This window comes from Maylandia zebra, linkage group LG17 (assembly GCF_041146795.1).
Source record: "Maylandia zebra isolate NMK-2024a linkage group LG17, Mzebra_GT3a, whole genome shotgun sequence".
Taxonomy (NCBI): domain Eukaryota; kingdom Metazoa; phylum Chordata; class Actinopteri; order Cichliformes; family Cichlidae; genus Maylandia; species Maylandia zebra.
The window spans coordinates 27,889,858-27,914,325 of record NC_135183.1 but is presented as its reverse complement, the minus strand read 5'-3'; the positions used below and the strand labels follow the sequence as shown (position 1 = coordinate 27,914,325).

The 24,468-nt window shown below is 38.7% G+C and overlaps 1 protein-coding gene across 2 annotated transcripts in view; it reads left to right on the top strand.

Annotated features, from left to right (window-relative positions):
* The window catches only part of cacna2d1a (calcium channel, voltage-dependent, alpha 2/delta subunit 1a), a 100,451-nt gene that overhangs the window by 54,327 nt on the left and 21,656 nt on the right, over nt 1-24,468 (top strand). For both annotated transcript variants that reach the window (XM_076876103.1, XM_076876104.1), the window contains exons 8-26: nt 691-760; nt 1,498-1,548; nt 4,136-4,235; nt 9,549-9,707; nt 10,292-10,396; nt 10,493-10,571; nt 11,916-11,965; nt 12,127-12,216; nt 13,260-13,322; nt 14,016-14,099; nt 14,224-14,298; nt 14,931-15,002; nt 15,200-15,271; nt 15,372-15,433; nt 15,783-15,859; nt 20,896-20,956; nt 21,044-21,141; nt 22,893-22,977; nt 23,128-23,190. In XM_076876103.1, coding sequence (XP_076732218.1) covers nt 691-760; nt 1,498-1,548; nt 4,136-4,235; nt 9,549-9,707; nt 10,292-10,396; nt 10,493-10,571; nt 11,916-11,965; nt 12,127-12,216; nt 13,260-13,322; nt 14,016-14,099; nt 14,224-14,298; nt 14,931-15,002; nt 15,200-15,271; nt 15,372-15,433; nt 15,783-15,859; nt 20,896-20,956; nt 21,044-21,141; nt 22,893-22,977; nt 23,128-23,190 — 1,516 coding nt within the window. The remainder of the gene's footprint in view (nt 1-690; nt 761-1,497; nt 1,549-4,135; nt 4,236-9,548; nt 9,708-10,291; nt 10,397-10,492; nt 10,572-11,915; nt 11,966-12,126; nt 12,217-13,259; nt 13,323-14,015; nt 14,100-14,223; nt 14,299-14,930; nt 15,003-15,199; nt 15,272-15,371; nt 15,434-15,782; nt 15,860-20,895; nt 20,957-21,043; nt 21,142-22,892; nt 22,978-23,127; nt 23,191-24,468) is intronic.

Below are 24,468 nucleotides of genomic sequence, written 5' to 3'. Positions count from 1 at the left end.
GAGTCACACAAGGACCAAGCACCAGGAGCATAAAACATACCAATATTATAAGACTTTGCTGTTTTATCACAGTAAGACTCCTCTGGCAATGTCACAGTGACAAGACTTGAGGAAGTCTTACATTTTCGATTGTGTACAATACTAAAAAGAAGATGCACTGTAAAGACAAAAGTAATGGGCAACACCTTTTGATTGTTGAATTCAGGAGTTTTCACCCTAACCCTTTACATTCACCCATCAACATTATTAAATTTTCCAGGTACATCCATGACCACAGGTGTATTCTCTGCTTTCTCAGTAAATGCATTTTCAAATCTACTCTGGCATTAGCATCAGCCCAAAAATTGTGCACCACAAGCTTAATGGCATGAGTGTCCATAGGCGTCAGGTCCTGCAGGTGTAATGTGACTCAGTGCTTTTGTCCATATAGTGTATATATGTTTTAGTACTCAGTTTTACAGGTTTAGCTAAAGCGGTTTTGAAGTTTTTAAGAGTGACAGACAAGTTGTCTGCTAAAGGCTCTGAAGACATGTGTTTTAAAGTGTGCCCCTTGAGGCAAAGTTTAAAATGGAATGTAATTTTATAGGTAAGAAAGTCCTATTAAGCGAAAATGTCAGTTATCGGTGTAAATGTACTTTTTTAAGGTCTAAATCTAAATAACCATGTTTTTTCCTTTTGTCAAAATTTCAGCATCCCCATGGATGGACCTAAGCAAATCCCAGAATAAGATCGACCTCTACGATGTGCGCAGACGACCATGGTAGGTGCATCTACTCAGTGTGGTGAGGTTTTTGTGCCTTACTGTCATCGAGCTTCCATATTTATCTGGTGTTTTTGAGCAGTTGTCATGTGAAACATTTATTATAATAACTGTATTTGCATGTTTCATTACACGGTTTGTCATAAGAGCATCTGCATGCACGCATAGTTTAAAACAATCACATTCACATCTGTTGCCAAAAGCAAAACTAATTTAAACAAACACATCAGAGGACTATGATGATTAAGCCACTGCAGATCAAAGGGTAGCAATACAAAAGCTTAATTAGTTGCCTGAAAATTATTAAAATCTGGCTGGAAGCCACCAGTACACTTTTAAACATGTTATTAAATTTCATTAGCTTCAGACAGCCTGTTAGCATCTGAGCACTCTAACAAAGACAACCAACTGTTTGCTTATTAAAGAAATGAGAGCAGACATGTCATTAACTATTACAAAGTTCAGATTGATTTGAAATGCAAAGCAATTGATGTAAGTTAGTAAGTTTTTGCTTTCTTGCTCACAAAAGGTGAATGTGAGAAGATTTCAAATGTACAGCCTCAAAACTAATATGTGCCTCTGTCTTTGTGCTTTGCATTTTAAAAATAGCCTTTCTGCATTACAGTTACTGACTGTTCCTTTGTGCATGTGTGTTTTTCCACTTCTTTGTGCACATATATATCTGTATGTGCTTAGTAGCCACAACCTATGTATGTGTGTCTGCTATTACTCACCAGGTACATCCAGGGGGCGGCCTCACCCAAGGACATGCTGATCCTGGTGGATGCGTGAGTGACGACCTTATGATTCATCCATTACAGTCAGCTTTTATTTTCTTTGGTGTGCCAGAAGGCCCTGATGCTAACCCTCTGACTGGCCTCATCCCGCTGGGCGCTGCTGCGATGTACTCGCATGTGACAATGACAAAGAAAGAGCAGCCAGTGAACTGAGCAACCTCGATGTTCACAGTCCAGTTATTTTCTCCTGAGATTTATGCTTTAAAGTTTCCATATTACAGAACTACATAGGATTTTCCAGGAACACACATGTTATGTTTTTGATTTCCCAATTCAAGGTAATCCTCTATTGCGTAACTTTAAAAAATATATATATTATTGTTATTGTTTTTTTTCTGCATTATCGATTCTCCATTTTCATTACCTTAAAACAAATGCGTAGCACTATCAAGATCGTGTAATTGTGTAACTGCTTCTGATGCCAAAGTGATATTATCCACTCAGGTGAATGTTCATTATTAGAGACGGTCATAATCCTGCTCTAGGGCTAAATAACTGCAAAATATGATGAATGAAGAACTGAACTAAATTTGTACACTTGCAACTCTTAACACAGCTCTGGTAATTGGCACATATAAGATTAATGAGGCTCATTAAAAGCTGTCATCACTATGCTTTATTGAAAACCACATTAAATGAACGCCACCTTGATTTTTCCAGTTCTGTCCTCCTTTAGTCTGTTGCTTAGAAGAAGCAGTTTTATTATTTGCTTATACATTATAGGCTCCATTTTTGTTTTGGGAAGAGATGTTGGACATTGCTGACACAGATATTTTGTTATTCATTTTATCCTAATGTTCACAGCAATTAAAAACGTAAACAAAGTGTAAGTTATTTAAGTTCTGTTGACTTACAGAGTGCGAAAATTATTTATTGTGATATGACTCAAGGATTTCAAATGCACTTTATTTAATGTCACACAAACATAAAGTCACATTGTTTGACATCTCTGCTTAGTGCTGACAGGTGGTAGTAAAGTTAAAAAAATGTTATCAGGTTTGTCATCAAAGATATTCATATTTGTGAAACCTTGCGACTTCTCAGCTGCCTGGTGCACGTAAGATTATTGTGAAAGGAATAGAGGTTCATTAAAAGAGTCTTTCAAGGCAAGGCAAGTTTATTTATATATCACAATTCAGCAACAAGGTGATTCAAAGTGCTTTACAAAGACATTAAAAAACAAAAACAATAAAAAGCATGATTTAAAATTGATTTTAAAAAAAGTAGATAAAATCAGAACAGTAGATAAAATCAGTAGTTAAAATATAAGTTTTGAAATTTAAGCTTAAAAGTGTGGATTTGGTGCTTTATTCAAATGCAGCTGAGAATAGGTGAGTCTTCAACCTGGATTTAAATAAACTGAGTGTTTCAGCTGATCTGAGGCTTTCTGGGAGTTTGTTCCAGATATAAGGAGCATAAAAACTGAATGCAGCTTCTCCGTGTCTGGTTCTGACTCTGGGAACTGATTGATAAAAGACCGGATCCAGATGACCTGAGGGATCTGGAAGGTTCATACTGGGTCAGGAGGTCACTGATGTATTTTGGTCCTAAACCATTCAGAGTTTTATAGACCAGCATCGGAACTTTAAAGTCTATCCTCTGACGGACAGGCAGCCAGTATAAAGACCTCAGAGCTGGACTGATGTGGTCCACTTTTTTGGTCTTAGTGAGGACTCGAGCAGCAGAGTTCTGAATGAGCTGTAGTTGTCTGACTGATTTTTTTAGGTAGACCTGTAAAGATGCTGTTACAGTAATCAAGCCTACTAAAGATGAATGCATGGACTAGTTTTTCCAGGTCCTGTTGAGACATCAGATCTTTTATCCTTGAAATATTCTTGAGGTTATAGTAAGCTGACTTTGTTATTGTCTTAATGTGTTTTTCTAAGTTTAGGTCTGCATCCATCACTACACCCAGATTTCTCGCCTGGTTTGTGGTTTTTAGATGTATAGATTGAAGTTCTCTAGTGACCTGTAATCGTTTTTCTTTGGCATCAAAGACTATTACCTCAGTTTTGTTTTTGTTTAGCTGGAGAAAATTGTGGCACAACCAGTCATTAATTTCCTCAATGCATTTACCAAGAGCCTGTACAGGGCCTCGGTCTCCTGGTGACATTGTGATATATATTTGTGTGTCATCTGCATAGCTGTGATAGTTTATTTTGTTGTTCTTTATAATCTGTGCCAGTGGGAGCATGTAAATGTTAAACAGAAGGGGTCCCAAGATGGAACCTTGGGGAACTCCACATGTGATACTTGTCTGCTCAGATGTGAAGTTACCTATTGATACAAAGTATTTCCTGTTCTCTAAGTATGTTTTGAACCAGTTTAGTACAGTTCCTGAAAGACCTGCCCAGTTCTCCCGTCGTTTGAGTAATATGTTGTGGTCAACTGTATCAAATGCTGCACTGAGATCCAGCAAAACTAAGACTGACATTTTTCCACTGTCTGGAAACATGAAGTTATGTTAAAAGAACATTTTACTGCCCCTTTTACAAAATAGAAGAAGAATTTCTAATACTTGATTATTCTGATAGATATCGTAACTAAGACAAAGTTTGTTTCCATTTTTGATCTTCAGGAGCGGCAGCGTGTCGGGGCTCACGCTCAAACTCATCAAAATATCTGTCAGCAAGATGCTGGAGACCCTCTCGGATGATGACTTTGTGAACGTGGTTTCTGTGAGTACTCACACAGCTAATGCTTTGATCTCATCATCTGTCTGTTCAGAATGAATGAATGAATGAATTTCCAGGCAAGCGCAGTGATGAATCTGAATGCGGACTTCTTGTTAATGCGGTGGCTTGGCTGTTTAAGCAGCCTTGGCCTGGATCGAGTCATTGGTCTAAACATGGCAGCGGCCTTTCTAGTAATTTCATGGACGACACATGGATAGATCTTCATTGTGGCTGCATTCGTGCGTGGATGCATGCATGCTTGTAAGCTCATTTATCTGACACATACGGTGTGTGTATGTGTGTATATTTATTTAGTATTTTATATGTGACAACACAAAACACAGCTTGGGCGAGCCGCAAAAGGCCACAGGATAAGTTTGATGAATCAAAGTATGCTTTTTTTTCTTTTCTTTTTTATTTCACTTTGAATCAGAGGCATGTAGTGGAAATTGCCCGACTGCCCAATTGAAATACGGTAGGACTCTCAGGCATCAAAGCTTTACTGCCATGGGGATAGGGGAAATATTCATCCATCATCATTTAGAGCTCCATCGCCTGGTCAGTTAAAGCTTTTCTTCCTCCTACAGATATTACTTGTGGAAAGAAAAATAACACAGTTGAAAAGGGTTATACTAATAATGTCCCCCAGCTGAAAGAATTTGAGTAGTCCCAAAGAGATATTGGAGACAATTATATTAGCTGTGATAAGGGCTTAAATGCAAACACCCTAACTTCATTTGGACCCTTTGTGGCAGGGCTACTTAAAGGCAACCCTCAAACGCAGTTTTTGTCTGTCCCTTGGTGTATGTAGTGAGCTAATATCTTTTGTGATGTAGAGGAATGCGCTCTAGAGACATCTCTCTGTAGATCTTTTTGTGTGAAGGAGAAAATATCCAAAATCAAATCCAAAGAAAGTAACTAGAAAATTGCAAAAGATTGTTTCAGCCAGAAAGCATTTGAGCCATGTTTTTCTCAAGCATCGGTCTTTCACACAAACAGTGGAACTCTATTAGTCTGTTGTTGTATAAATGGCATAAATCCAGATGCAGAATTATAAAGTTAGTATATAAGTTGTGAAGTGTCAGACTGTGTCTCAGTATCTGAGCCTGGCTTATTGTAACTCCGACTGTAACAGTTTGTTATTCAGATAGAAGTGATTACTGTAGGTGTCAAAGGTGGGACCTACCTGTGCTGTTTATGATGATGATTCATTAAAGATAACAGAGCTTGACCAGAGAATTTCTTTATTTAACTCTGAGTGATCGATAACCCATTTCTATGCCTGTGTGGGGACAGCTAAAACACAGCTTGTGTTTAGCTTTGGCAAGATTTTGCCCTGATAGGGCCCAGATAGCTTTCAGCTGGACTAAGCAAACCAGAGACTGGATGTAATGTAAGCTTCTTCCTTACAAGTCCATGCATTAAGAGGTACGCAGGTACTTAGTTTCACATCACATACTTAAGTTTGAATGTGTTCTATGTTCAGCGTGGACATAAATCACCTGGGTTTATAAGAGTAGCATTTATACTACAGATTGGTTGCCTGGGATCAAGCATCTCTGCTGCAGTCGAATGAATTGCTCCACTTGCTTAGGCACAGAAGTCTTCTGGTCCTGTCTAAAATCTCCTTTATCCGCATTGTTATCTTTGCCTTTCCTTCACATTCTTCTAACAGTAGGAAATACCCATTATGTTTCAGTTTTCTTTCCATATTAAACATTAATTACATTTTCTTCCACTTCCCCTAATAAACCAGCGGTTTCAGCTGAACATTTGGTTTGGGGCTGTCATATCAGCTAAGTAGAAAGGCCCTTGAAGTTAATGAAATAAGGCTCAAGTGTAATAGGTATATTGATCAAATCCAGCGAAGTTTGTAAACTGTAGACTGCATTTTGAAGCTTAAAAATTTGATATGTGCAAGTCTAATCGATTTTTCAAGTTGGCTTTCCCAGAATGTTGCCATGGCGACCAAGGGTGTTGCCTCACATCACACACCTTTCTGACCAAATTCTATATGGCTGACAGCTAGTTGCCATCTAACCATTTATAATGGAACATGTATGCCTTATACTTGGACTCTCTTATTTCATATAGTTCATAATTTTCTAGTAGATTAACGGAAAGCTTTCTTGAAAGGAGAAAGTATTTTTTTTAAATAACTGGAAGGAAAGTGGAACCAAACCAGCAAACCAAAGGCTTCTCAGTTATTTTAGAGTTGAAAATTCCTGTTAATTCAATAAGTAACAATCTTAAAATGCATCCATCCATCTGTTTGGTATGCTGTATGTGCTTTATCTGTCAGTCACTAGTTTAACATTATCTTTATTCTGTATGTATTTAATTTGTTGTTTCTACTTAATGCCATGTAAAAAGGAGATTTTGCAAAGGAGTCTTGTGACAAACTAGATATACCCTTACTGCTTCCTTAGGCTTTAAGAGGTTAAGTAGCAGCCATGAGCCACTAATCAAATGCTCTTGAATAATTGATCTGCAAGTGTAACCACCTCAATAAAAGCAGATCTTTCAGCAGTTTGTCTTTTGGACAGATAAGAATTAAGTGGAGCTGTTTGGCTATAATGTATGGCAAAAAACAAACAAGCATGGTGATGGAGGGGTGATGATTTGGGATTCGTTTGCAGCCACAGGACTTGGACATCTTAATGTCTAGGACTCAACCATGACCTCCCTTGTATACCAAAGTATTCAAAGCTGGATCATGCAACAGGATAATAATTCTTTCCACAGCAGCACAAAAAAATTATGAATCAAGTCAATATGAGTGAAGCTGTTCCAATGCCCCAATCAAAGCCCAGACCTCAACCTGACTGAAGTGCTGTGGTGGGGCCTTAGGAGAGCTGTACATAACCTAATGCCATCAAACCTCTGTCAACTGAAACAAGATTGTAAAAAAGTTGAAATTTTCTTATGTTCAATTACAAGTTTATTTCTTTATTTTCAAGGTATCAAGGCTGGTGGCTTTTTATTGCTGTTTCTATGATATTTTCAGGTCTTTATTATTAGTTAGATGAAGGAAGTTTGTACATGTGCATGTGTGTAGGCATGTGTCTTTGAGGATGAATGTCTTGGCAGCATATGCCCTGAAACTTCTGCCAACATGTTGAATATTTGGAAACAGATACTGCAAGCTGCAAGCCTCGAGTGTTCTAAAAGCATAACAGAATTTGTCATTTGCCTGGTTTTTGTTCCGTTTTGTCTCAGATTGAAATGTTTCTACGTAAATAGAATTATTATTTCCATTATTTCCATGTTGTTCAAGCCTGTTTTCTGCTAGAGAGAGAGTGGTGAGAAAAAGTGTTTGCCCCCTTGCTGATTTCCAGTTTTTTTTGTATGTTTGTCAATCTTAAATGTTTCAGATCATCAGACAAATTTAAATATTAGACAAAGATAGCATAAGTAAACACAAAGTGCCGTTTCTTAATTTATTATTAAGGGCGAAGAAAATCCAAACTTACATGGCCCTGTGTGAAAAAGTGATTGCCCCCTAAACCTAATAACTGGTTGGACAACCCTTAGCAGCAACAACTGCAATCAAGCATTCGCAATGACTAGCGATGAGTCTTTTGGAGCACTGTGAAGGAATTTTGTCCCACTCATCATTGCCACATTAGTAGACAGCAGTAGTTTTGGTACACAGCAGAATTCATGGTTCCAATGACGACAGCAGGTCTTCCAGGTCCTGAGGCAAAACGACCCCAAACCATCACACTACCACAACCATATTTTACTGTTGTTATGAAGTTCCTTTTCTGAAATGCTGTGTTACTTTTATGCCAGATATAACGGGACTCAGACCTTCCTAAAAGTTTAACTTTTGTCTCGTTAGTCCACAGAATATTTTTCCAGATGTCTTGGGAATCTTTAAGATGTTTTTTGGCAAACGTGAGACGATCCTATGCTCTTTTGGCCAGCAGTGGTTTTCACTATTTTTGGCCAGTCTCTTTCTTATTGTTGGATTATGAACTCTGACCTTAACTGAGACATGTGAAACCTGCGGCTCGTTAATGTTGTCCTGAGTTGTTTTGTGACCTCCTGGATGAGTCATCGATGTGCTTTTGGAGTAATTTTGGTAGGCCGACCAATCCTGGGAAGGTTCACCACTGTTCCAAGTTGTCTCCATTTGTGTATAATGGCTCTCAGCGTGGTTTACTGCCTTAGAATCTGCCATAGACATTTGTAACCCTTTGCAACCCTTTCCAGACTGACAGATATCAGTGACTTTGTTTCTCAGGCGTTTCTTTAGATCGTTGCGGGATTTGTTGCTTTTTGAGCCTGCTTAACTTTTTCAGACGGGTTCTATTTAAGTGATTTCTTGATTGTTTAGTGAAACTGAACTCAGCTTTCCAAAAAATGTGGTTAATCACAGTTAATTCATGATTTAACAAGAGGGCCAATTACTTTTTCACAGAGGACAAGGCAGGTTTGGAGAACCTTTTTTCCTAATCAATGAAATCATCATTTAAAAAGCTGCATTTTATATTATATTACTCGGGTTATCTTTGTCTAATATTAAAATTTGTTTGATGATCTGAAACATATGCAAAACACTAGGTGATCAGGAAGGGGACAAACACTTTTTCATACTATTCTACTTATAGATTTACATAAAAGTGCTGAAATGACAGAAAAAGCAGAATTTATTTTGCACCTCTTTCGTATTTGCGCAAGTTTCAGTGTTTGTTTTTGTGCCAGTGTTGAACTTGATCATGATTGGAGGGGTGCACTCGAGTCCAAAACAGATGTTTGGCATTAATGAGCCATGTACCAAAGTCCGTGCTCTGTGTATGTGTGATTATATGTGTGCATGTGCACGTGGCGGGTAGGTGTGTGCATTAATTGACTAAGTTCCATCTGTTCCTCCACATTAACTATTCACCAATATTAACATGAAGATACTTCACGTGTGAATCTGTGTAAATGTAATTTAACCTTTTAATGTGATTTCTGCTTCAAGCAAATAATTCCTTCATAATAAAGCTTTTGTTGTTGTTTTGTTTTTACCTCCTTATGCCACTCGTTTCATGCCCTTACCTGCTCTCCTTCCAATTCTTCTTTTCCTATAGCTCCCTTCGGTCAGTCCAGATTTGATTAAAACTGATTTCATTTCACACAAGTGACATATGTCAGTAATTACTGTATATTGTTTCAAATGGAATCGCTTTAATCTTTTTATCCTGAATGTTGAAGCGTCTTTACATGGTTCTGCAATGAAGGGGGGGGAGCCACATATTTAATAGAAAATATGTGTAAGTGTCTTCCCTGCACTTCCCGTCATCCCTCCTTACCTTTTCCCTCCAGTTCCAAAATGTCGCCAAGAATGTGTCGTGCTTTGGGAACCTTGTGCAGGCTAATGTAAGGAACAAGAAGATACTGAAAAACGCTGTGGAGAACATCACTGCGAATCTCAGCACCAATTACACAGCTGGCTTTGAGACGGCCTTTGAACAGCTTAAACAGGTAACGTGTGTCTAGGGCAGGGGTAGGCAACTCCAGGCCTCGAGTGCCGGTGTCCTGCAGGTTTTAGATATCACCTTGGGTTAACACACCTGAATCAAATGATTAGTTCATTACCAGGGCTCTGGAGAACTTCAAGACATGTTCAGGAGGTCATTTAGCCATTTGAATCAGTTTAAACCTGCAGGACAGTGGCACTCAAGGCCTGGAGTTGGACACCCCTGGTTTAGGGTTATACTTGGTTGATGCATTGAGCTTTTTGCGTTAAATTGCATTATACACTATTGTTCCTTAAACAGTGCTCAATAATAATTGTAAGAATAATGACAGCAAACACTGTAGGACACACTAACAACTCAATCCCAGTGGGCTTCTCCTGAATACTGGGTATGTGTCGACCTCCTCTGGTTGTTTCAGATATTGCAGGTTTGATTTTATTAGTATCAGAGCTGCCGTTTAATTCCTCTTCATCTTTTTTAACAGTAGCAGCAAGTTGAATTCTTTTTTCATCGTCTTCTTTTGGCTGTTTTTATTTATCCTTGGTTAAATAGTGGTTCGTTTTATTTCCATCTCCTTGTTTCCGTTAGATGAATTACTCAAGGGCCAACTGTAACAAGATTATTATGCTTTTCACTGATGGCGGAGAGGATAGAGCAGAGAAGATCTTTCAACTTGAAAACCCACAAAAAAACGTAAGCCTGTAAAAAGTCTTTTACAATGTTCAGAGTGAAATACCAGAATGAGCCTTTTAGAATATTTGATTTGATTGCTTCGTCTTTTCCTCGTAGGTGCGTGTCTTTACATTTTCAGTAGGTAAACACAACTACGACAAGGCGCCGATACAGTCGATGGCCTGCAACAATAAAGGTACATTACAGGGTCCGTTGGAGGTTTAGAGAGCTTGTGACACGTTTGTTTCATTCACCTGAATTTTCCTCTGTAGTATAAAATGTATTCTATAGGTACCATTGTAACACCTTTGTAAATAACATATTTTTATTGTAACAACAAGGTTTTAAATGCATACTCTCACTGCCCCCTTTATTAGCTACACCTGTTTAACACAAATATCTAATCAGCAAATCACATGGCAGGAAAATCAACATACTTGACATACCTATCTACCAATCGCTACATTCATAATCTGATGAATGAGCTGGAGAACAACTCTGGGTTATTTTCTTGCCCAAGGATATTTGGTATGCAGCATGGAGCAGCCAGGAATTTAACTACCAACCTTCTGATCAGCCTGGTATGTGAGTGACTGAAGGTTCCATGATGATGATCGCAGGAAGAAGGCAGGCAGAGGGACACAAGTGTGCATACAAATACAGAGCAGAAGAAACTTCTCACCTATGGCAGCCATCTCTGCAGTTTACAGACAACGATCTGAAAAAGAGAAAATATTCAGAGAGCAGCAGTTCTGTGGTTTAAAAACACAGAACTGATGTGATAGTTCACAAAATATGACAATAGAAGACTTGAAAAACGCTGCCGAGTTTTATCAGTCTCAGTTTCTGCTGCTATTCAAATGATAGAGTCAGAATTTAAGTAACATATAAGCATGGATCCACCTTAACTTGTATCAGCTGCTAATGGTGTGGGGGATCATTTCTTGGCACACTTTGTGCCCCTTAGTATCAGCTGATCATGGTTTAAATGTCATAACTTACCTGCATATTGATGTTGATCATATCAATTACTAGTAACCAGTGTACCCATCTTCTGATGGGCGCTTCCAGCAGCTCATATAATCTCAAACTGGTTTCTTGAACACGACATTGAGCTCAGATGGCCTCCGGAATCACCACAGATCATTCAAATAAAAGGACTTTTGGGACTGGGAAGGTGGAATGGATGAGTCACATCATGGTTTTGCAGCTGACAAATCTGCAGCATCTGTGCGATGCTATCATGTCAGTCTGCCTTAAAACATTTTCCAGTTCCTTCTTCAACCCATGCCACAAACATTTAAGGCAGTTATGAAGGAAAAGTCCAACCCAGTACTAGTCAGTGAGGCTAATTGTAGGTAATTGCGACCAGGTGGAGACTAGATGATAAAGTGGTAAATTTTAGCGTTTACACAGCATCTGGAGTGAGGATGATTATTAACATGTTTTTTTGCTGTTCAATATCAATACGTTTTTCTTTTCTTGGGGGGGGGTGTTCGTTTTTTGTTTATAAAATTTAAAAAATATTTTTCTTCCTTAGGTTATTACTATGAGATCCCATCTATAGGTGCCATTCGGCTAAATACTCAGGTAAATACACATTCAGTCACGCTCATGCAGTATTTCTGCACTGTCTTTCATGTCAAAGTCCCACCTCACTTACTTAACCACTTGTGTGCTGTGCCCTCTTGTGGTAGAATGCCTCGTGTGCAGGTTCAAAAGTAATATTCTTCCCTTCATCCTCTTGGCAGGAGTACCTGGATGTTCTGGGCAGGCCTATGGTTAAAGCTAAACAAAAGGCCAAGCAGGTTCAGTGGACTAACGTCTACCTGGATGCTTTGGTATGTTAAGTGTTGTAACCAAAATGCATTGCATTACATTGAAAGAGTGTGGAAGCAGAGACTCTGTGCTTGTGTAGAGCTCTGGAATTAGAAGAAATCTGTTTTATGTCTTCTGAAGAATTTCAGATAAGTACGTTTTATTTAGTTATACTAAACATGGTGGTGTCATCCTACTCAGCCGAACTCTGCTGAAGTAGTGTTTGCGAAACATTATTTGCTAAAAAAGAAAATATAATAAAATAAAGAAGATCATGGTCGTTAAGTCATTAAGATTTACTTCCCAGTTGAAATTCAGATAAGAATACTGATAAAGTCAGCCAACTGGTTTGGATACTGTCAGTGTTTGGAACAGTATTGACCTCATGTCAGCGCTGGAAATATCTGTCTTTTATTACTGGAGACATCCTGGATTTTATCTGACATCTAGTCATTAAAGCAGTATAAAAAAAAGGATCATATAAAATGCATACAAAATTGACATACAAGTTACAAAATTGCACAAAAACAGAAAATGACGTGCAGTAAGGCATTGATATCATATGCTAAGACTGCGTTAGACACCACTAAGCATTAATCTTCTGAGAGCATCTGTTTCTGTCTCTCATATTGTGTCTGATTTTTGTGTAGGTGTAAATACAATTCCAAATTACCTTAATCTAAAATCAAATAAGCTGGGTTTCATTTGAACACCTGACACAACAGTCAATGTGGTTGTAAAGGTATGCCCCCAGACATACAGCAAACATCAGTGAGATTGGTGAGACATGCCGTTTAGCATGATTAAAGTCTACCTTGACCTACTCCTTTAATCAAAAGGGGTCACCACAGTGGGTACCTCCACATGTTTGATTTGAGAGATTTTATTTTTTATGCCGACTGCTTTTCCTGTTTACTTCTTTGGCTTATGTGTTAACCACTAGCACCAATAAATTTCCTGTATGTAAAGCATATCATGGTGTGAACCTGAGATTAGAATTATGAGATTGCTTTTGTTTACACCTGGGAGCGACTTGTGTTTAAACTGTGCCTGTTTAACCTTGCAGGAGCTTGGCCTGGTGATCACTGGAACGCTGCCTGTCTTCAACAAAACCGGCATAGGCTCAAAGGTATCCAGAACCACTGTTGGACTCCTATGTTACCATTTTTTAAAAATCACTTAAATCATTCTCGCCTGCTTTTGTTTTGTGCCTTAACTTATTCATTCTGTGTTCTTTTACATCCTTCTTTGTTGCATTTGACTCACAAAATAAATGTACTGTATGCCTGACACTTTGACCCCATGAGAGGATTTAAGTCTGTGGTTTTTGGATACTCCATAAAGTTTACCAGACCAAAAAGTAAACATACAATTACAGTCTCATCCTTTACTTTTATCCTCTGCTCTCTTGTGGCTCTAACTTACATCCTCTGTTGATGCGGTGGTCCCCCGAAGCTCGCCACAAGAAGAGAATCTAGCATGTCGTAAAACAGAAATCAAAATGAGATCAAAACTGCAGATCAGAGTGAGAAATGATCCGGTAGCTAAGTGCTTCAAGATGAGGTCACATGTCTACCTCGAAGGACTCGGGCTTACCTCCACTGTGACTGAAAACAAGCCTGGAAATGCCTTGCCAGTGACTCATTGCAACACGTGACACTATTGGGAATTAAACTGTCCAGATTTCTGTTGCACCCCATTTCCTTGAAATTGTTCAGAATGCACAAAGGGACTTGACTCATCCAAAAAGAGCAGCAGGATATAAAGTAGGAGTTCTTGCAGTGATTTTTTTTAACTGTTCTTTCTTATGGCTTTCTCTTAGAAACCTCAAAACCAGCTTATCTTGGGGGTTATGGCGATAGATGTGTCCCTGGATGATATCAGGAGACTGACTCCTCAGTACACTGTAAGGACAACACAAATAAAGACACACAGATCCTGTGTATTAATAGGGTAGATATTACATTTGATTATTAGTTGCAGTCCTCTTTCACACAGACATTTGCTCCTCTGTTCTTTTTTTCTTCTAGTTTGGTCCAAATGGCTACTACTTTGCCATCGATCCAAATGGATACGTGTTGCTTCATCCTAATCTGAACCCACAGGTAGGCAGAACTTGTGAAAAATTGATTTGTTTCTCCAAAGATTTGCTTCTTACGTTAAAAACCATTAGATGGTCATAACGCCAGTCAAACAGTCATGAAAAATGGCATTCCTGATTATCAACAGGCTTATTGTTATGGTTTTGCAGCCTGTGGGATCACTTATGTTGAGTTTTAGCAATCATGTTGCAGGATGAACCTTTGCAGAAAGGTTGTGTTTCTGTGTATCAGATGTGAGATGTTTCTTTTTTTTTTTCTTTGCTTACCAGTCTGCTATAGTCATTTCTGTTGCCAATGGGATGTTTTCTTGGATTTCTACACTGACTGTGTTATTTGGCTGACTTTAGTTGTTTATTATACACAAGTCAGCCATATGGCTCCAGGATGGTGTTTGTTGAAGCGAGGCAACACGGGCGGCATTGAGATATGCATTTTCTTGTAAATGTTGTATGCACAAATTGATTACAGATGATTACAGCAAATTATTTCATAATAAGACTGCAAAATATCAAAATAGTTTCTTGGAAATACATCAGTAAGAGATGATTACTAGTCTCTCCTTTTTTCTTTTTTTCTTTTTTTCCCCCTGCCAACATTTTTGGTACGCAACACTAATTGCTCGCATTTCTGCGCAGACCGCCAAGTTTCATGAACCTGTAACACTGGATTTCCTAGATGCAGAGATCGAGGATGACATCAAAGTGCAGGTTTGAAAAACACATTTCTCTGACTCCTATAATTGCAGGAGGTCACATCAAAATCAGATAAACTGTAATACAAGGTTGCCAAATATATGGCCTGGATCCAAAAAGACTCCAATCTGGCCCCCTGGACATCTATCAAATGAGTCCTAATAAGTGACGTGTCACTATAGTATCATTTATTTGTAATGTTTGGTCAACAGATAAGAAAGCAAATGATTCAAGGTGAAACAGGAAGTGCGACTATATCTACACTGCTGAAATCAACAGATAAGGTAATTTTATTTGATGATGCGTGATCATGATAATTTGGTCATTTTGTCAGCTTATACACATATATATATATATATATAGTCATAATATTCTTGCCTAAAGCGTTACATCGATCGAGGTCAGAGGATGTACACCTTTGCGCCGGTGAAGGGGACTGACTACAGGTACGCAAAATATTTTGAATATGATTTCGGCGACGGTAGATTTGGTGCATGCAGATGGTAGGCTTTTTAAACCTCGTGCATGTTTTGCATTCGTACTTTACATAGTCATAATTCTGTTTTGTGCTCATTAAAAATGATCTGTGGTAAGGGCAATATCCAGACACAATTTGGAATAAACTTTTGGAAAACCAGAGTGGCTAGTGTCTGCGCAGCTTACTGCATGTGAACTGGTAAATTATGCTTCCTGCTAAAAATACTTTGCAAGCCTTGCTGAAAGATTTGTGGTGGAAGACTGAGGATTTTTTTTCCAAAGCAAAATGTCATGTTTTTATCATTTGTCCTCTCGCAGCCTGGCCCTAGTCCTGCCCGAGTACAGCATGCATTACATCCGTGCAACAATTGGCGACACAATCACCCAGGCTAAATGTAAGTGCCACACTAAATCAGTTCAGTCTCTTTTGCTATTCAAGGTTTTCCACTCATTTATATATACAGACAGTAAATACATGGCAGTGGGTGGAAAATGACTGTTAATATTCTCCAGTGACATCAATGCTCTCCATGTAAGGGCTAAAAAACACTTGTGTGTCTTGTTATAGTTCCTATTCATCACTTATAGCACACCCCATATTTGCTCACACAGAGATAATATATATACAGATAATTCATTTACATGCTCTCTCCTTTCCTGCACTTGTCACTTGTGTATCTATTGCAAAACCCATGTTCAGTTGTGGTGGTGTTCAAAGTTTTTGTCACCAGACAAGCGGGACGAGAGGCTCCAGTGTCCCGTTTGGCACATATAGTACTCATCACTTCATTTAAAGCCAAATACCTCAGCGTGTGTGAGCCTGCCCGTGTGTGTTACCAAGAGGGTATTTATACATTTGTGCTCAGTCGTGAGATGATATACACCAGATCAGAGCGTCCATATGTGTGGCATTGTCGTCATGTCCCTTTTAAGATCTGTCTGTTCCCACTAGTAAAAGATGTCATTGACTTATAGTGTTACTCAAAGGACATTTTTATTGTGTGTCTATATTCATTGCAGCTAGGTTGGAGCCATGCCTGGTTAGAGTCTGCATTCAGTGGACATTTGTGGATCTTGTAAATGCAATATTACTTTTGATTTTGCATATATTACATAAACCTTACAGTCATACTGGTCAAAGCACATTTTAAGACTTCTAGGCCACCACAGCACACTTCTTATTTCAGGAAAGACACAAAGCCTGCTGGATTCTGGCAGTCTGTTATATTTCATCACCTTTCAATAATCATACATGTGGACAGTTTGAAAATGTCTCTTGGAAGGGCTTTTTGTAACATATGAGATTTTGGTATTGGCTGAAAGTTTTAAAGTTATAACAGTTGATTTCTTTTTCATTACAGTGATTAGTTTTTGATTGCAATAGTTCAGAATAGAACAAATTTAACTTGATTCTAACAAATTAAATTAATGCAGAGTTGCTTTTGTGCTGAAGTGTGATGCTGTTAGTGTGAAAATTCAGTTTGAAATTAGTGTGCACACACACTTAAAAATGTGTTGTTGTTTTTTTTCTTAAAAAGTTTTTTTTTATGTGTTTATCCATGAAAGAAGAACCTGCCCATGATCAGTTTAATGATCAAGTCAGTGTGTGAAGGTTAATCCCTACAAGCCTCAGGATCTATAAAAGAGAATGGTCATATTAAAAATGGTCACAGGTGCACTGCAACTGTAACTCTGAGCATTGAAGCCCCACCCACCTGCTGTTTAAACCTTCTGTTTTTTAAGCAGCAGCCAATCAGATTAAGTTACAGAGAAGGAAAGGGAATAGATTAACTGAGGAACTCCACCAAGTCTAAATGTGAGGTAAAAGGACCATAAATAAGAATTCTTTCAGTTGTAATTCATGCAAAGCTTCTTCAATAGAGTCAACTAATAGAAATATGGTAATGACAATAAGAGCTCCACTTTAAATGTAAATGTAAAAACCATTTTGTTCCTCAAGACAAATCAAATGAAGCTTTTATAAGATGACTGAATGAACAGATTTTTGCCACATATCATAACGTTTGTTAAACTGCCCCTTTGTGCTTTCCACAAACTGATTACTTAAACTGTTGGGCACTTTCGTAGAACAATATTCTTATTCAATTTCCCTTTGAATAAAATATTGTGTAAACCCTGTTGGCTTACTTCCTTTCCGGCTCTCTTTTCCCAATTCCCTCTTTCCTCTCCTCATCTTTTCACTGTCCTCCCTTCTTACGTTCTCCTGCCTTCTTCAACTCTTGACCATTCCTGGTGTGTTGGACCCCTGCAGCGTTTTTGGGCAAGTATTCTCCTCCTGTTTTTTGCCTCACAGCCCCTGTATTCTTTGTATTCTCTTATCACCGGCAGACTTTGGATGTAACGTCTTTTCCTTTGGTTCACTCTGTCTGACTCACAAAGACGGAAGCATTTTGTTCTAATGATCTGTTTTCCTTCGTATGCTGGTTTCTGATTAATAATGACAGTTCTGTGACACTGAATCAAGCTGCTATTTGCTCTGAGAAGCAGTGCTTCGCATGCAATGCGGACCCACAGTGCGGCGCAGACAGTGTGTGCGGGTCTGTGTGTGCAAGTGTGTATTTAACCCCCCACCTGTTCCAATGGCCCTCAGATGTGGTTTTGGCACTAACCTACTGTAGCAGGAAGAACAGAGGACAGGATGTTTGCATTATTTAAAGGTGAAACCATAAAGGAGAAAGCTGTGAGTCTGTACCCCGAACATGAGTTAGTGTGAGTCTTTGTTTTCCTCACTTTTCTCCTTTTTGACTCACTTTGATTTTTACAACCTTGTTAAATAACTCCTAATGAAAGACAGGATACTTCTGAACACACTAAGCCTCGCCTCTTCTGTCTGCCCTTCTGTGTGCTTTGTCATCAGTTTTGTCTTGTTTGCAGGCATCGAATCCAAAAGTCTCAGCAGAACATCGTTAATCTCTGAAACTGAAGCCTGGCTTGTCTGCTTTATTCCTTTTCAGAGAGTCAGAGCACTGTAAATGTCAGTTTAAAAACACAGTTCAAGTCCAAACCATAATCTCCCAATTCCCTCATCTATTTATCACGCATTTGTTAAGTCGGTGCAGATTTTTATTTCTTGTTTGTGTATGAGAGATCGATTTATGCTGAAATCCAGAGTTACTATGAATGAATTTAGCATTTTAAAGAAGCTCACAAAACAAGCCAAGGGTTTTTATTACATTTTTTATTTAAAAGCCCAAAAAGTAAATTAATTCCTCATTTCCCAAATCTCTCTGCTATCCATCATTACTGGATACTTTGTGGGATTAGTAAGCAGTGACTGAATATAAAAGAAAAACCACATGGGTGCAGCTATTCCCCAACCATGACTACCAAAGAGGACAAGCAGCAGCCGTGTCGCCGTGAGAAATTCTGCTGCATCATATAATCAACAGAGAAAAATGTTAAGGTTAAACATTAAGGTTACGATCCGCGGCATATATTTCCCGCTTCATTTCAATGCACCGTATTTTTAATGCAAATGCATCACAGAAGTATTTTAACTCCACAGATTTATGCTATCGCCAGAAGAATGCTAATCCTAACGCTAAAAACACATATCAAACCTAACTTTAGAAACCGCATTTTAAGCCTCTCTTTGTGTTGTCCATCAGCGCTGTCTCCATTTGCATCCAAAGGGCTAAAAACCTTTAGTTCGAAATGCAATATTTCTATTCAGGACTCGTTCTGTGAATAAAATATTGTCACCTTTGACCCCTGTGGTTTTACCCTGTCTTTTCTTTCCCCTTTCTTTTCCCTCTCGTCTTTACCTCCCTGGGGGATGATTCGCTTGTTCATTCACTTTGTCTCTGCTGGGATTTTTTCCACTCCAGGGAAAAATGGCAAGTATTTTTTCCTTTACTTTCATCTCTCTCCTTCTGGTTCCGAGTCTTAGCGGTCTTTTATACGGCACATCTGGCCAAGTCTGTTCTGGTGTATTTTTATTTTTGCCTTTATACCTGATTTTCACCTGTTTGTGCAAAATTTGAATCTTTGCGGTCTGTAAACACAACTTTTGCCTCAGTTAGTCTAGCTGTACGAGTTATCGCAGCCCCTTATCATTACCAGAACACCAAATGGTGTGTTTGTGTCGATGCTGCTGGTGTCCTGACAGATGCAAAAAGTATGTTCCTTGGAAACTGAGCTGTGACTCAACATAGACGATAATCAGATAAGTTTCTCAATTGTGACGCTTCGCAGCAATTTCTCGTATTTAAAGAAAGTCTAAACGTGTTTCAGCATGCAGTGTTTTGAAGGGACATATTTCAACACAAATTACAAATTTACCTTAAACCTAACCAAGGAGTTTTTAGTTACAAACTTAAAATAAATTAAAATACCAAATGTAAACAAAGTCAGGGGAATAAGGAAAATGGAAAGCTACCAAAGAGAAAACAGACTGCGGATGATCAAACTTGTGACTGTCTTCATTGACATACCCACAACCTTCTCATTGTGGGGACTTTTTTTAAGAGACCTGTTATCTCTCATTGCCAAGACATACAGGGTTTTAGATCGTTTAATACATTTAAAACAAGATAACCTGATAAATAAATACAAAATGCAGTTTTTAAGGGAAAAAAGCAAACCTAAAAAAAGTGGAAAAAGTAGCCGCCACCTAAACCTAATAACTGGTTGTGCCACCTTTGACATCGAGAACTATAATGAAGTGCTTCTGCTACAAGTCTGAACTTTGACTAGGCCACTCCCAAACCTTCATTTTTTTAAATTAATTAATTAATTTCTTTTTAGTCATTCAGAGGTGGACTTGCTGGTGTGCTTTGGGTCATTGCTGTGTTGCATGACTCAAGTGTGCCTGAGTTTCATGGGAAAAAATGCCTCCTTCATGATTTTCTGGTAGAGAGCAGAATTCATCATTCCATTACTGCAACCTGTGCAGGTCGTGAACAGCAAAGCACTCCTAGAACCCCTTGAAATGCTGTGTTAGTTTTGCTGCACGTAATCTCTTCATTTCAAATAATATTTTATCAAAACTCGTGAGGATCATCAAGATGCTTTTTTTAAAATTTTGGTAAATTTAGTCAATCACAGTTAATTCATGTTTAATAAGAGGGGCAATTCCTTTTTCACATATAGCCAGGTAGATTTGGATAGCTTTTACCCCTTCGTAATGGAAGTCATCATTTAAAAACTGCATTTTGTAATTTCTCTGGTTATTTATTTTAGTCTAAAATTTGTATTATGACCTGAAACATGTAAACGTGAAAAATATTCAAAACATATGAAATAAGGAAGAAGGTTATAATAATTTTTTCACCTTTTTGAGGTATCAGTCTCGCTCAGATGGAACATCTCATCTCAATCTCAATATAGTGACTCTTATTAACTTGTCTATTCTGAACCTAATTTTGAACCTTTATTGGGGAAAACTCATATTACTTTATACTTATCGCAGTTTCTGAAAGCCTCATGGCTGACAAGTTTGATGAATATGGCTACACACTGATTGCACCGAGGTAAGAAGGCACAGACAACTTTTTATAAAGTTACTTCTAACATAACTTTTACTCAGTATGACTGGAGAATTGTTCCATTGCCAACAGAGATTACTGCAAGGACTTAAAGCCTGACGCCAACAACACAGAGTTCCTCAAGAGGTTTAACGATTACATTGACAGGAAGACTCCAAACAACCCCATGTGTAAGTATCAAAAAATGAAGAAATATTTACCACAATTTTTGTCCATTTTGCATGTTCTTGGTGCCTATGGTTATGATGTGAGCACTGTTTGTTATAGTAGGTGTACATGAAAAAATAATTTTATTTTTTTACTGGAAGAGTGCCAACCCAAACATACTCCCAGAAGTCTCTCTTTCCAGTGAAGTACAGGTCTAGCTGGATGGTTTGGTGTGCCTGACTAGGCAAAGCTTTGTAATGTTGAACCCCTCTGTTCGTGTTACCCATTTGATGCTAACTCTAAAAGTCTGACCATCACACGCCTGACTGCACATGTGTGAGGCACGTCGGCTTAGATGTGACACACACACACACACAGTATTCGATAGCAATATGCCTTCCACACCCCACCTATAGCCGCTCGACCTCATCCAATTACTCTGTGTTTGTGAGAAAGAGCAGGACACGTCAAGCCGAGAGCGTGAGCGGAGCAATAAAACACAAATCAGGGACCAGTGGACCTTTTCCCTAACATCTGACCAATGCATTAACATCCTTGCCATTTCTTACATGCGCTCATTGATATGGATCACTCTTTTTTTTGGGGGGGGGGGGGCTGAGTAAACCAAAAGGTCCCCTGATATTTATAAAAGCTCCTATATTGTGTTCCTTGGTATAATTTGATGGTGTGCATTTAATAACTTACTTCAAACATCTCAACAGGATCAATCCAATAAAACTTTTCACCCAATTGAAATATTACTTTCACCATTATTAGCTGCCAGTTTAATGGAGTCCATAGAGAGCAGAGAAGGGGAGAGAGAGGAGGCCCATGTGGACTGTTGGGGGTTTGAGCATCGTTACACGCTTTACTTGGTTAAGCCACTGCAGTGGCGAAGAAGTTGAAGTACATTAGGAATTCCTGGGCTGCCTCCAATAAAGAATCTCTAATGAAAAACACTGCACAGAGAGGGAAGGTGGAGTAGGAGGGAAATAAAGTGTTACACCAGCTGTTTTCTCTGATGTGTGTGTGGTGTGTCATAAAGGTTGGAGGAGGTGGAGGGGGTGCACCGACGAGCCTCGATGTTAATGGACTGAAGAGGGTCGCCTGTGGGTTCAAAGAGGCGGGCATAGCAACAAAAAAAGAAATGGACAAGCAGCTTGTATCATATGTTACCTTTGTCATGTGGTTTTTCACAGAAGACCGCAAAATGGTTTTTTTTGGTAACACCTGTGCTACCCTACCACCTACCCCAGAGAAGGAGGCGTGTGCATGAAAATGCGTGTTTCATTCCTACAGTGCTTTAATACTTTTTATCTGTTTCTGATTTTAAGACGCTCTTTTCTTCAAAGAGTAATATTTGTTCTGAAAATTTTCATTTGTGACATTGCTTCAGCTTTATTTTTTCAGCTTTGTTTCCATTTGGATCTTTTTAGGTGTTTGTGATTTTGGTAATATCTCAGTTTAATCTTGTTCCCTTCTCTCAGTTAGTGATTTGGTTCTGGATACATAAAATGTGATGCAAATGTTAAAATATTTCCAAGCATGTTTTTGTTTCTGACAGTATTTCTGTTTTTCTCACAGCAGAGTTTGTGGTTACTCTCTATTAATGCTCCACAGTTTTCTTTTGTTTTTATTCCACATAATTTTCTAAAGTGCAACATCAGCTTATTGAGATGAGACAAGACTGATGCCTAACAGAAGTCTACCGACTCACTCGCATATTATTCCAAAGGTAAAATACTGAGGCTCAAAATTCTGTTTTGCTGTTTAGGCAATGTGGATTTGGTGAACCGATTGCTCCTCGATGCTGGCATCACCTCCGATCTAATCAAGATATGGAAAGAAAACGATCCGATGTAAGTGAAGCACCGGTATTTGGTAAAGAATGACCAGGTGGAAAAAATTGAACACAGGTGGTTCAAGTATTTCAGTTAATGTCAAAGATAAAGCACATTCCAGTTTTTGTAACGGTATGCTTTACAGCTTTATTTTACTCTGCTTGTCAGAAACGGTGTCATGTCCAGATATGTTGCGACTGAAGGAGGGATCACACGAGTCTACCCCACAAGGTATTTCTTAGATGATCAAGGGCAGGGTTGATTTAGGATCATGGGAAGAAATATGTAGTATGTTTAGGATTATCTGATAAAGTATTATGATGTGGTCTGCTTATAGAGCACCAACTTACCAATGTAGTGCTTGATTTTTAGTGGTTATGGCATAAAGTCAGATTTGTTATGTATGTTTGGATATAAATGTATATCCATTTACTGTTGTATGTCAGTGGGTGATGGTGGTATAAGCTGAGGAAAGTGGCCCATTGGACCTTATACTTTGGTCCCTAGGTGCTTGACCCAGCTTCTCCTGGGGATTGCCAAGGCTTTCCCAGGCCAGATTGGATATTTAGTTCCTCCAGCAAGTTCTGGGGTTTCCCTGGGGATCCTACCAGCAAAACATGTCTAGAATACCGCTACATAGAAGCATTCCAGCCATCTTAACTGGTCCTTTTCTGTGAGAAAGTCCAGCTACAGTATTCTGCCCCTCCTCTAGCTACCTAAACTTCTAGAGTGATCCCACAGAAAAGTCAATATCCAGTTAGTTCATACACCTTGAGTAAAGGTCGAGCAATAGCTTGACAAATAAATTTAGAACTTTGTCTCCATCCCTATATCGCTCCTATCAACGATAGTGGAGTCAAAAAAGTGGCATCTTACTATATAAGTCACATGACTAGAACTCAACATCCCGTCTGTTGTTTAGGATACGATGGAGATCATGAAACTGTAAAGAGCTTTTAGAAAATCCCAATAATCAAACGGATGGTGACAGTAGGAAGAAAAAAAACTCTTCTTCGGTTGGGGATGAGGGGAAACAGAACAGAGAGAGAGAGGACAAAAGGTATACTAGAGAGAGAGAGAGAGAGTCCAATCTATTTTTTTCTCAAGGATTGTTGCTGAAGAATTGTTTGCTTTCATTTAGCACCCTTCAGAGTGATGAGTGATTTATGGGTTGCTTCCCATTCTGGTAAAACCTGTATTTTACTGAATCATTTCAGGTTCAGTTTTAAGGAAGTTTTATTCTTACTTACAGGATAGGGTAGCACGATCTGATATCCTCGTGTTGGTGTTGTTCCCAGATCATCATACTAAATGTTGTTCCAGGATCAACATTGCAAGTGACCAATCAGAATGTTGTGACGTCATACTTTTGCGACTTCGGGAAAAACCGGCGTAAAACCAAAAACTGTACTTAAGCTGCGAGAAACCGCCTCTGTCCGCCGATCAACGGACCCTGACCCTAACCCTAACCGTAACCCTTTAATAAACAGTAAGCAGAATTGATATTGT